The sequence below is a fragment of the Pteropus alecto genome, unplaced genomic scaffold (genome assembly GCF_000325575.1).
Source record: "Pteropus alecto unplaced genomic scaffold, ASM32557v1 scaffold109, whole genome shotgun sequence".
NCBI classification, from domain to species: domain Eukaryota; kingdom Metazoa; phylum Chordata; class Mammalia; order Chiroptera; family Pteropodidae; genus Pteropus; species Pteropus alecto.
Window position 1 is genome coordinate 10,754,302 of NW_006494608.1, and position 13,105 is coordinate 10,767,406.

The following is a 13,105-nucleotide window of genomic DNA, read 5'->3' on the forward strand; positions in this document are numbered from 1 at the left end:
CCTCAATGCTGCCCTTTTTTCCTCCTGCCACTAGCCTAAGTCTGTGTCTATTGCTGATTCCACCTGCAAGTTGGATGCCCAGTTCTTCTGCCTACTCCCATGAGCTTTCAATATTTCTTAGAATAGAATTAGGCATCTCTTTCTAAGGAAACTGCATCTTGGGGACCTACAACTCACTCTCAGACCATCAAGTAGACATCCTCAAAAAGATCACCATTTACTCCCTAACCCAAGAAAAAAGGTACATTCCCCACACATAGTAGAAATATCTGAAAACAAGGTCTGATTTTTAATTCCCACATTGCCTGGGACTATATTTTTTAAGGCATTCACGTCTTACCTATGGCTCACGTCTTGGCTGTCATTTACCTGTCTCCATTATTTAGAATTCTTTTTAATGCTATCAGAGATGCATCTATTTTTCAGAAGCACAGGCAAAAGGATCTTGAAGACCTGGAGGCTCAAAGCAAGCTGCTGACTACTTCTCTGATTCTTCTTTACTCCTTATCTCTTCCTTAGTAACATTTGCTCACCAATGACTTACCAAAGGAAATAGATAGTCCTATACCTTTGTCAAAAACAAAAACATGGAAATAATTAGTGCCTTATGAAAAATATTGAGGTTAGAATATAGTGAATTTAGAACCCACCAGCCATTTGATGATAAACCCTAAAACCCAGAAACAGTGTTGCTTTAGCAACATAGGTCATTGCAATGATATACAACATGTGAGTGGGAGTGTGTGTGTGTGTGTGTGTGAGAGAGAGAGAGAGAGAGAGGGAGAAATGGAAGGAGGGAGAGAGGAAGGTAGGGAAGGAGGGAGGGAGGAAGAGAGAGAGAGAATGTGTGTGTGTGTGTGTGTGTGTGTGTGTGTGTTTGGTGACTTCATTCTCATGCCCTCCTGTCCTTTTGGGGAGTATCAGCTAACACAGTTTAAGACTGCTCAGACCCAGCTGTGTCTGGTGGGCCCTGGGGATAAAGTGACTTCATCAGAGTTTTCAAAAAACTGAAAAGGAAAAACCATTTTTTGCAGGAATTTTTGGAAGCAGATAATCGCCAGCTGCCCAATGGTGTTTACACAACTGCAGAGCCACGTCCAAATGCCTACATCCCAGAGGCAGAGGCCACTCTTCCTTTGCCAAAACCATATGGTGCTTTGGCTCCTTTTAAACCTAGTGAACCTGGGGCCAATATGAGGCATATAAGGAAACCTGTTATAAAGCCAATTGAAATCTGAGTATGTACACCAACCCAAGCTTCTCAAGGAGACACTTCGACACATCCGCAGCAGGAAAATATCAGCAGAATAGCTCTGAATTACAAATACAGCATCCACGATTAATCACCAACAGAGGACAACATGGTTTCCTTTTGTACTAAGTACTATATTTTACAGGATGTTAAGTAGGACACAGAATTGTCCTACAATTATGTCAGAACATTGATTTGTATTGCTCATTTCCTTCTTTTTCACTCTATATATTGACTACCTTTCAGAAATATATAGTAAGCCAGGTACCATAAAAATACAATAAAAAATATTTTCAATGAAGTATAGAAATCAGCAGAGTGGTCTTTTTTTATTGAAGAAAAAAAAACAAGCAAATGTTATTCAATATACTGACTTTAAAGCTGGAATGACTGAAAAGGAAAATATTCCAGGTATCACAGGGTCTTAATTTACTTTGTTAAATAAATAGTTGCATTTTAAGTTAATGTTGGTAAATCTGAATCAAGTAAAAACAAAATAATAGGGAAACTTGTTATTTTAAAAATAATGTTGTAGTGATTCTTTTTATAAGAATCCTTTTGCTGCAAAAATAATTATGTCCTAATATATCTTTCTTATAAATCTAAATTTTTCACAATGTTGTATGCAAATAAACTCAATTGTTTTAAGTTCTGATACCAGATTTTTCAAAATTCAATTAACATATTTATAACTTGGCATGTGAGAGTGTTGAAATTCATGCCAGTTCTTATTACTCTAATTTCATTGCACTTCACCCAAGTATATTCCTAATTCTGTTTTTATATTTCCTCATGCGTACACAAGTAGATTTGAAACCTGTGACTTTACTTTAATATACTCAAACTATATTTCATACTGATATCAGTTATGAATTTTATTTCACAATTCTGGGAGTGAGAAATACCACATTCCTTTATTTTGCTAAAAAAAATGAAATTTGTTTCAAGCCCTCCATCCTGCCAGATTGCAGAGAAATTTAATCTCATCTCAATCTACCAGTCTGGAACCTAACCTATTGCTTGGTGAAGTTACTGAAAAGCAGTTCTTGAGGAGTGCCCGTGCTATGTAACGCTGTATAAGCCATGTAGTTAATACAAAGAATGCTGCATAAACACAGTTCCTATGTTGTAGGAATTAGTAATCACATTAAGGATTCAAAAAAGATGCAGATAGGAAGCTTAACAACATAAGAATGGAAACAATTTTTAAAAAATCACAAAGGGATGAATACTTAATTATTATGACTGTGTGCTACTGGTTCAGAGGGGGAAGGTGCTACTGTGTGCTGGAATGGCCAGGGATCACAGTCAGATAGAACTTTTTCCCTGGCCCTTAAGAAAAAATAAGATTTTAACGGGTGGAGAGGGGATTCTAGGTGAGGAAAATAGCCTGAACAAGGTTTGCAAGTTAAAAGACAAAAGTTGTGTTCAAGACCCAGTGAACTGGGCTGGCCGGAACAGAATGTTCATGTTGGGGAACTGTCTGAGGCCAGGATTAGGGAGACCTTGAATGTGAGCTTGGATTTTTTCCTTTAATGAAAAGCAAGTTAATGACAAATTGTGAGCAGAGGAGTAACAGGATCAAACTAGTGTTTATCTCAAATATAAGTCAGATAAATTACTTTAGAAAGCAAATCAACCAGGTGTGAAAAGAGGGTAGGGCATGAAAAATAATGACCTTATCAAGAGAAAAAAATCAACACTGCCTTGCTGATACAGCTCTAAGATTTTGAGCCTCAGTGACCATGAAGTATTTGACCAAAAATGGGAATTCTGTAGGAGAGGACAATTTTGAGAACACAATGATGATATTAGAAAAGAAGTTGAATTAATATATCAGCTAGTGATATGTATAGTGATTAAAGTTTCACAGGGTCACTGAGGGAAACAGTGTGAAAAGAGGAAAAAAGCAAAGAGTGATGGGCTGCCCCCAAGCAGTAACTGTATTTGTGGATCAGAACAAAGTCGCTGTAAAAGAGACAGGAAAAAGTGGGAGAGCTAGTTAGATGTTATGGGGTCCTCTGGGGAAACATGTTCATGGACTCATGTTTCCAGCTGGAAAAAAAAAAGTCTCTGTTCGAAGAACAAAAGAGTCAGGCCAAAACTTGCAGTGTTTTGTTTTTTTAAGATATTTCTAAAGCAAACATTTATAAATACAAAAAGCTTACAATATTAAATATAGTTCCATCTGAACCATCACAAAGACAAATCCTACTCTAAATATTGTATATACAAACTGCTGAGTGTTATAAATTATTCTATACTGGAAATAGCAGATTTGACTTAATCCGAATTCAGTTTTTTAAAAAGTATCCTCTTTCCAAATATGGTTTTTATGCAACATTTAAGTTTTCTACTTGTCATATGTTATTGTTGATGACACATCCAGTTTCCGTTTTTCTAAGCATTTTTCTCTACATTTATAAAACCTATTTTATTTGAGTGCAACAGAAACCAGCTTTTGGCCTATGAAGCCACTAGGAAGATAAGCCCCTAGGAAGAGCATCATTTATGCCATTGCCTGCCACCTTGGACAGTTTGTCATTTCTCCACATCTGCTGTTAAAAACTGGGATGAGGTACAGCAGTTTAGTTCCATCTAAACTGCTGAACAAGTACCAAACTGAAATTCAGATGGGTCAACAATGTATTCTGATTTTGGCCACCAATTTCAATTATTGCCAAAGAATTCTCACTAGAAGTAGAGCTATGAACAAGATTAAAAATTGGAAGCTGATATAATTATATTTTCTTTTTCATAAGCCTAAAAGCATTGTGGTGTGTTTCAGAGCTGCTTCCTCCACAAATTTTGCATCCACATTGTCATGTCCTTCAAAAGTATACAGAGCTGGATAAAAAAGAGAGAAAGAAAAGAGTTATTGTGAAGCCTTGGAATATTTATAATGCTGTGCCCACAGCTCATTGAAATAATTATTTAATATTTTAACAAAACACATTATTCTGAGAATGTGTTGTTAAAATTTATTAAACCTCAGCACCAAGAAAGGTCATTCACATCAACCAAATAGGTTTTTAACCACTTAGACCCTTTTAAAACCTCAGAGGTGATTTTTTCTTTGGTAATTTAACTTACTCTAGGTAAACTATATATTGCTAGGAAAAACCAATTGCAATAAGAACCTACTTATAAGGGGTATTTTGGAAAGAAATGGGTACACAGAAGTGAATAGGGACTGATTAATGTGTCAAGGGTAAAGCAGAAAAACTCAGAGAACAGAGGAATGCATTACCTTGATTGGAGGATTCTATATCTGTCAATGTTGCAATGAAGTAGTTCAGAGGCAGAAATTCTATACTGAATGATGACTTGTCAATCATAGAACTCTGAGGCTAAAAAGGAAACTGCTTCCGTATTAGTTGACTCCAAAATAAGTACGAACTTTTTTTAAAAAGTGGCAAGAACTATAATTGCTCTCCATATAGATATGCTAAAATAAGCAAATAGTATCCAAGAAACATTTAGTGGGGCTGTGCTTTCATACCAACTCACCTGTTTCTTATAGTTCTGAAGCAGTCGCTTCACGTGGTTTCGGGAAATAATGTTAGAACTCATAGGATGATCCCAAAGTCGACAGATCTTCTGACCAATAACCTATAATGCAAATTGAAAATAGGTCAAGGAGAATTTTTAGGGCAGTGAAAATACTCAATATGATCTCATACTGATGGCTGCATCTCATACGTTTATCCAAACTCATAGAATGAATGACACCAACAATGAACCCTAAAGTTAGCTATGGACTTTAGGTGATTGTGATGCATCAATGTAGGTTCATTAATCGTAACAAATGGACCATTCTGACAGGTGATGTTGATGATGGGGGAGGCTATGCATGTGTGCAGGCAGGTGGTATATGAGAAGTCTCTGTACCTTCCACTCAATTTTGCTGTGAACCCTAAACTACTCTAAAAGATATAGTCAATAATAAAAAAAAAAGGATGGAAAAATATATATTTGAGAATATAGTGCACACTGCATTAAGTAAATATACTTTATATCAATTCACAATTTAAAAAATATTATTCCAAAGTAGCTAGTTAGTCTAAAAGGCCCTTTATGGTTAATGACCTTTGGAGAAAGGCCATTACCTAGGAGGTATGCTTCTGAATTTTGAATATATACTTAGTTAAATGCAACCCTAAGAAAAGAAGTTTATATACTGATGTTGCCAAATTCTTTTTCGGAAATGGAGTTCATCTGCTACTCTTAGAAAGTGGGGGTTTGAATGCCAACACTAAATGATATTTTGATAGGAAACTAAAGGTTATAGGCATGTTCTCTGCTAATGTCTTGCCCAGAAAATTTTAATTCCCTAAGAGTATGAGGCAAAAAAAAAATCTAATTTAGAGACCAATCTAAATGTTTGAAGACAATCCCCAAAGAGATCTAGTCATGGAAAATATGCTTTTTATTGTTCTTGCTTTTGCTTTAGTGAGCATGCAAGGGGGAAAGGGTACTACAAAGCAAGCTCATTAGGTCCAGAAAGGCAATGGATATCCCTCCGCGGGAGGATCATGCCAGAGATACAAGTGCACAAGGTATGTAAACATGCACAGAGTTGGCCACACTCTCAGAGTCAAGAAGTTTGAGGAGTCAGAGGCTCTGAAGACCTTGCTGTGGAATTTCATGTTTTCATAGTATTTTTGACTCTGAGAGCTAATATCTCCCACAGAAACAAGGAGTGCTTGTATAACCCTTTCTCTCATGTTTCTCATTCTTCCTTCGACCTAAGAATGTTTTCCTGCCCTGGTGGAAATGACAGTGGGAGGAAATGCAGTTCCAGAACTTTCTGACCTCACCTGTATTTAACTTTCTTATCAGTTTAAATGCCAAAAGCACATGTTTCCCCTCTCCCTCCCCTCAGACTCACAGATGTATTAGTGCAGCTTCCTAAGAAGAGAAAAACGTCTGATTTAGGTGGGCTGTGCCAAGCCAGTACAAAGCCAGAGGAGCAAGCACTTTGGAGGCCAGCGAGGAGCCACAGACAGAGGGTGGGGATGGATGGGATTTCTTGGAAAGGGCTGAAAAGTGAAACAATTTAATTGACTTTAGCCCAAATCAAGTAAATGCTCTTTTTGCAAGAAGAAATTGAGGGAGGTTCATGCTAAGGCTTAGGGAGAAAATAAAATATAATTCAGGATTACCGGAGGAAGCCGCACAATGATGCTGAATTTTAGTTTTTCATTTTTCTCTGTGTTGTCCAGATCTACGAGAAAGTTAGATTGGCAAACAAAACAGAAATCTCTGTTTTAATAATTCTTGCCTTTAACAAGGCAAGAATACTTCGGTGCTTCACCCTAACACATATCCCAATTTTGTATTCTCAAACTAAATCTAACAACTGCGAAAATTTTAGTTTGTGTCTCTCTGAATAAAAGGCATTTTTAAATGAAGCTGTTGATATATATCATGGAACAGGCTGCCAGTCACAAAAAAAATTTTACTAACTTAAAACAGAAGCACCTTGAAGAATTGGAAATATTTTAATGTATATTGACAAAACTCTTCTATAAAATACCACGACTGAACCACTTAAGTGAGAGTGATTAATAAACTACAGACCTTATTTAAAGTTCAAATTCACTTAAGCACTGCATTTCTAATTTTTCTTGCATTTCAAGTCTAACTGCAATGATAGAATTAAACAGCTGAAAGTAAGCCATTTTATGACATTTTCCTGAGAAACAAGCCTTCAGAGTCTCCTATCCTTAAGTGCCCTCATGTAAAGAAAAGAAACCTACTAGCTGTGTGTGGATTGAGAAGCCATTTGGGGTCCCTTGAAGGGAAAAGTCACTTTCAATTAGCATGAAGGATGGTTACAAGAAATGAACTGTCCTCAGAAGGACCAACTGTATAATCTGTGGCACCCAATGCAAAAAAAACAACAAATTAAGAGCCCATTGTTCAAATATTGTTTCAGGATTTGATGCAAAGCATTAAACTAAGTATGGGGCCCTTTTGAGTGTGGCAGGGTCTTGTGTGACCCAGTTCACAACCCCTCAAAGCCAGCCCTGGTGGTACTCAGAGTAGAACTTGCACTCTGGCAAACTAAGAGCCTCTTACCTTTCATGAGCCTTATGACAGCTGTTTCTGTGAGAAGCAACACTCCATTATCAATGTAATGCAGCAGGCTATGCAAAGGGAGACAGTGGACACCAAGGATCGTGTGCAGAGTATGAAAACCTAGGATGAGAAATCCAGGAGAGTAGATAGAGTCAGCCAGCATCTCTCGACTTCCAGACAGATGGAAATTGATGATGTTAATAAAGCACTTAGCTAAGTGCCTAGAGTCAAATAAATGCTGCTCGAAGACAAGGTCCAAGTTTCCTCCTTTATATTATCAAGACTAAGCATTGTGCTGGGTATAGAATAAGTTCCCAACAAGTATGTGTTCTCTTTACTTCGTGTCCCTTCCTAGGCAAAAAGAGAAAAAGAGTGCAAGGCCTGCTCCATGAAAAATAGTTCTACAGTTTAACAGGTTTGCAATTCTACGGTAAGTTGACAAAAGAGAACGATTTATAGACCTTCAAACTCCATATGCCCAGGATGAAAGGAATAGGGACCATTTTACTATAGAGGAAAAAATCTGGACCAGAAGGGGACAGACAGCTTATATGCCTGTTCTCTGGTAATTCCCTATGTAAAGGCTTTTAGGGTATATTTGGACTAAATTACATAAAAGAAGAATTAAAATGATATGGTCAGATAGTAAATCCATAAGAATTCAATAGAGAGGAAGACATTCTCTCAAACCTCAGTCTCATGGAGAGGAATCCTCAAATACTCAGAAACCTAGTGCTCTAAGGGCACTATTACTAATAAATGATAAAACAACATTCAGACCAGAAGAGAATCAAAAAAGCCTTCTTGGAAAAGATGGCATGTGAGAAGATCTGTGAAGGGTAAATTCAATTACTGAGGGTGGAAATGAGACAGGAGAATATACAGAGGAGAGACATTAGAAAAAGCTAGGTTCGCATGAACAGGCCAAGGCTGGAAACCTGCCATGCTGCTTACTAGCTGCAGATATAATTAAGCCTTTGTGAGCCTCATTTCCTCAATCCTCAGATGGAGCTGCCAGTACTTTTCCTGGAGGGCTACTTTGAGGACCTGAGCTGGTCTATAATGAGCATGGCCCAGGGTATAGCATCAGTGACTAACATCAAATGTGTACTGAAGCCTTCAATCTACACATTGGCTCACTTGATCTTCATACAACTCTCTGATGTGAGAACCACCTGATTCTCAGTTTATAAATGGGGAAACAGTCACAGGAGCTACAAAACTCACCCAGTTTCAGCAACTCATCATATCGATAGTAAGTGGCAAGAGTGAAATATGGACACAGGCTGTAGCCTAGGCTTCTAACCATAATATGATCCCGCCCCAATGACTGGTAGCTGTGTTAACAGAACAATAATAACAGAGGCCCAAAGGCGAGAAAGTATGGGTTATATTCAGAAAATATTAAGTGGTCTGGCTGAGTTAAAAATCAAGTATGCGAGAGGAATGATAGGAAGTAAGATCAAAAAAGTTAATTTAACAAATCCCTTCCATACACCAGGCAAGGGACTGAGAACAACAATGAACAAAACAGATACAACTGCTACTCCCATCTACCTTCCAGTCTGATGGAGAGACAGATGATCAAATAATCACAAACATGAATATATATTTATTAATGTGACCAGTTATATAAAAGAAAAGTGCAGGGTGCTCCAAGTACTTGTGACAGAGATTGAATGCTGAATGACAGAAAGAATTTATTATTTAGTAGACTTGGGGGAGGGACTGAAAAGTTTTTAAGCAGGATGGGAAAAGGATTTGAGCTTTACTTTTGGAATATTAAAACAGCAATAAGCAAAGAATGGACTAACATACCAGTTTGCTACAGGAGGTACAAAGACCTGTTGGGAGGCTATGGCATGAACCTGTGCAAGAGATAATGAAGCCATTGATGCTGAAAGAGGAGGGAAGGGGCAAGAGAGGCATGGCAACAGTACAGGCTTGGAAACTACTGGGTGGGGGAGGGAATGACAAAGAATCACGGCCTAGTCTTACGTGACAAAGAAATCATTTCCAAAGAGCATGAACTTGAATTCAGACAAATCATGGGGTTTTCTCTCTCTGAGCACATGAATCATAAGTGTGAGGGACCTGAGTCCCAAGTCCTGGCAACATCAAGGGTCAAATAAGGTACAGACTGCCTACTAGCAGATGTTAATGGGCTGACAACGGGTGAGTCCACTAGCTTCCCTGAATCCAAAAAACATAGTGATTTTACTAATTAACAACATGAGATTTTCCAAATGGATTAGGACATTCTTCCTAAGATTCCAAAAAGTTACAAAATTATTTCTGAATAAAAGGTGTCCTACAGACTCTGGACTCAAAATTCCTCTCCAGCCCTGTGTCCATGTCCTAAAGATCCCTGGTCTCTTCATCCTCTATCCCTAGGGCACAGTCCCAAATTCAACACTCAGTTCTTGGCCTCCTCTCTGCATGTCAGCGCTAAGCAACAGAGAAAATTGGCTAAAAGTAGGCATCAGTTCAGAAGTAGAGAGCTTTTCCAGCCAACTCATGTCCTCATCCTTTAGGGGTCTTGACCTCCTCTTGCCAGTGAGGGGAACACAGGTCCCTTTAAACTCCAAATGCTCCAGCTCTAAATCCTGACTTCTTTTTTGCAGTCCTCTTCCTTTTTTTCTTTAACCAATTTTGGTTATAAGTTGCTGATACTGAGAACTAAGACAGTTTTCGCTAGTCCAGTAGGCCTGGAAAGCATGTACATTTACACATGTACCTGAAAAAACATCCTGTATTTACACACACATGCATGCACACACATGATCCAACGTCAATTCACTTCTATTTCCATGTCAAGTGAGGAAAACAAATATTATAGAGAAAAGGATCAAAATTGCTCTTCCTTACTTGACCCACGGACACAAGCCATTAAGTCGACTCAAAGTAATTCTCAATCACTATGGATAATATTTTTCTGTATTTTCCCTCTTTATCCATCCCTGTGAAAGAATGCGATGTTCTGCAGAAAGTGAATTTTTATGATCTCTCAGGAATAATATTGTCCCTAGTAAGTCAGTTTCATTTATTTACAAAAGGAGCTTGAATATCCATGGTGAACAAATTTGAAAATATCAGCCCATTGCTCTACTAATTCTTTTGCATTAATCACAAATAATTAAGAATTTAAGCCAGAAATCCATCTATAGTTTTCATGCAGTCCCTTCACTCTTTCTAGAGGGCACCTCGCAATTCATATTTGATTGGGATCATTTAAAACTAACCATTCTCCTCAAGAATGGTCATTTTCAGATTCCTACATAGTTAAACTCCTTTTGTAATTCCACTACAAAGAAACCTTATAAGATGTGTAGATAGAGAATGTATGAAGGATTCCAAAATGTATCAGCTATATCACAAATGCAGAGACGTTGAAACATGCTATGGGGATTTTCTGGGCCCATAAATAGCCAAAGTTTCAGCATCAACTAATTCAACTGTAATATAAAATTCAAAAGGCAGCACAGAATAATTAAAAGCACAGATTTTGGAGCCAGACTGCCAAGGTTTTAATACTGATTCTGTTGCTTAATAGCTATGTGACTTTAGGAGAGTTACTTTTAAATTTTCTGTGTCTCAATTTCACCATCTTTAAGTGGAAATAATATTAAGTGAAACCATATGAAAGTGCCGTTTTTGTTGGTCATAATTTTAATGTGGTTCAATTTAAGCTCCCACCACTTAGGATTGTTATAAAAATTAAGTGTGTTTATTTATGTAAAGTACTTATAACAGTCCCTGGCACAAAATGGGTACCATAATATGTTGGCCTAAGATGAACAAATAAAAGAATGAATTAATGATGGGTGGATGGTTGGATATTTATGATTAATTAAATTAAACTGGCTAATATATTACCAATAAATTGACAAACAACAGTGTTGGCAAGGATGTGGAGGAAAGGGAACCTCATTCACTTTCGGTGGAATTGTAAATTGGTGCAGCATTATGGAAAACAGTAGAGAGATTCTTCAGAAAATTAAAAATAGAACACTATATGACTCAGCAATTCTACTTCTCAGTATTTATCTGAAGAAATCCAAAACACTAATTTAAAAAGATACATGCACTCCTATGTTCACTGCAACATTATTTACAATAGCCAAGATATGGAAACAACCTAAGTGTCTATCAATAGACATATGAATAAAGAAGAAGTGGTACATATATACAATGGAATATTAGCCATAAAAAAGGAATGAAATCATGCCATTTGCGACAACAGGGTATTATACTAGATGAAATAAGTCAGAGAAAGATAAATACCATATGATTTCACTTACCTGTGGAATCTAAAAAACAGAATAAACAAACAAATAAAACAGAAACAAACTCATAGATACAGAGAACTGATGATTGCCAGATGGGAGGGAGGTTGGGGGGAATGGTGAAAAAGGTGAAAGGGATTAAGAAGTATAAATTGCCAGTTATAAAAGAAAAGTCATGAAGATGTAAAGTGCAGCATAGGAAATGTAATCAATAATATTGTAGTAACTATGTTACAGTGCCAGATGGGGACTAAACATATCAGGGAGATCACACTGTCAGGTAAACAAATATCTGATCACTCTGTTGTATACCTGAAACTAATATAATATTGCATGTCAACTATAATTGGAAAAAAAGAATTATCTAAAAATATATTAAAAATTGGTATATCTATATATATATATCAATATTATGTGTGATAGTTATCATAAAGCTTACAACAGGGCTTTTATGTAATGAACATAAGGCAGGTAGTTTATAGCAAATAGGAGCTTATTTGTTTCTTATAATGATTACCAATTTATATGCACATCTTCCCAACTAGATTTTCGTTAATTTTTGTAACTGCTCTAATTTCTAGCACAGTATCTGGCATGTAATAATTGCTCAACAAATGTTAGTCGATTAAATGACCAATTAAATGAATGACTGTATACATATGTGTCAAGGGTGTTTTGCGGCCTGATTTGGTCCTATTTCAAAATCTTAAGGGAAATTGTAGGCTTCTAAGCATGTAAGCATCAGCTCAGTTTTGAAACTCAGCCAGACCCACTTCCTTCTGTGTGTTAACTTTCTTGATCAGATAAACGAGGCCTACAGATATCAGAGAAAGATCTCCTTGAATTAGCTCTGCTGGTTCAAAGTATCTTAGAAAGTTGCATAGGGGACAGTTTAGGCTCTCTAAAGTTAGTGACAAACTATAGTATAGTTTAATAATCAGGGGAGATCTGGTCATCAGAGACCAACCTCAGGCCCACCTCTCACAGTGACACAAGACATGCAATTTCTCAGACATAGGAGGTCTCATCCTTAAACTCATAATGTCCCAAAGTTCAGGGACCATGTGAAGAAGAAAGAACAAATTTATTACAATGAAGGATAAAAGAGCCAAGACTTACCAGGAGGCAGAGGTAAAAACAAACTGTTAGTAGCTTCTAAAATCCTGGTCATGATGTGGAAGACTGCAAATTCAGCAGCACTAGCCTGCCCATTGCTGGAGAAATACCAAAGCAGTGTGTCAGCCAGGGAGCTCATCTTCAAACACCCTTGTTTAAGCAGTGGTTCTGAGTACCACACGTACATGGAATCCATGCTAGTCATGAAAGGCTATGCACTACAGAAAGCCTCAAAAATAGGATGGTGACCATCAGCCTGATGCCTAGAATCTAAGCAGACAGCAGGCACATAAGTGAGAAATTATATTAACTTAAATTCCCCTCCATGGCAGTACTGAATTCATGTGCCCTTCCCTCTTCATCAGCC

The 13,105-nt window shown here is 37.3% G+C and overlaps 2 protein-coding genes across 2 annotated transcripts in view; one reads left to right on the forward strand and one right to left on the reverse strand.

The window, feature by feature from the left end:
* Positions 1 to 1,556, forward strand: part of CCDC146 (coiled-coil domain containing 146) — a 138,766-nt gene extending 137,210 nt beyond the window's left edge. The window contains exon 19 of the mRNA XM_015599493.2: positions 1,035 to 1,556. Coding sequence (XP_015454979.1) covers positions 1,035 to 1,238 — 204 coding nt within the window. The 3' untranslated portion in view covers positions 1,239 to 1,556. The remainder of the gene's footprint in view (positions 1 to 1,034) is intronic.
* Positions 1,557 to 3,360: 1,804 nt separating this feature from the next.
* The window catches only part of GSAP (gamma-secretase activating protein), a 54,547-nt gene continuing 44,802 nt past the window's right edge, over positions 3,361 to 13,105 (reverse strand). Inside the window, exons 19-24 of the mRNA XM_025041917.1 lie at positions 12,742 to 12,836; positions 7,337 to 7,456; positions 6,418 to 6,479; positions 4,763 to 4,864; positions 4,503 to 4,602; positions 3,361 to 4,099 (exon numbers count right to left, since the gene is read on the reverse strand). Of these exons, the coding sequence (XP_024897685.1) occupies positions 4,008 to 4,099; positions 4,503 to 4,602; positions 4,763 to 4,864; positions 6,418 to 6,479; positions 7,337 to 7,456; positions 12,742 to 12,836 (571 nt within the window). The 3' untranslated portion in view covers positions 3,361 to 4,007. The remainder of the gene's footprint in view (positions 4,100 to 4,502; positions 4,603 to 4,762; positions 4,865 to 6,417; positions 6,480 to 7,336; positions 7,457 to 12,741; positions 12,837 to 13,105) is intronic.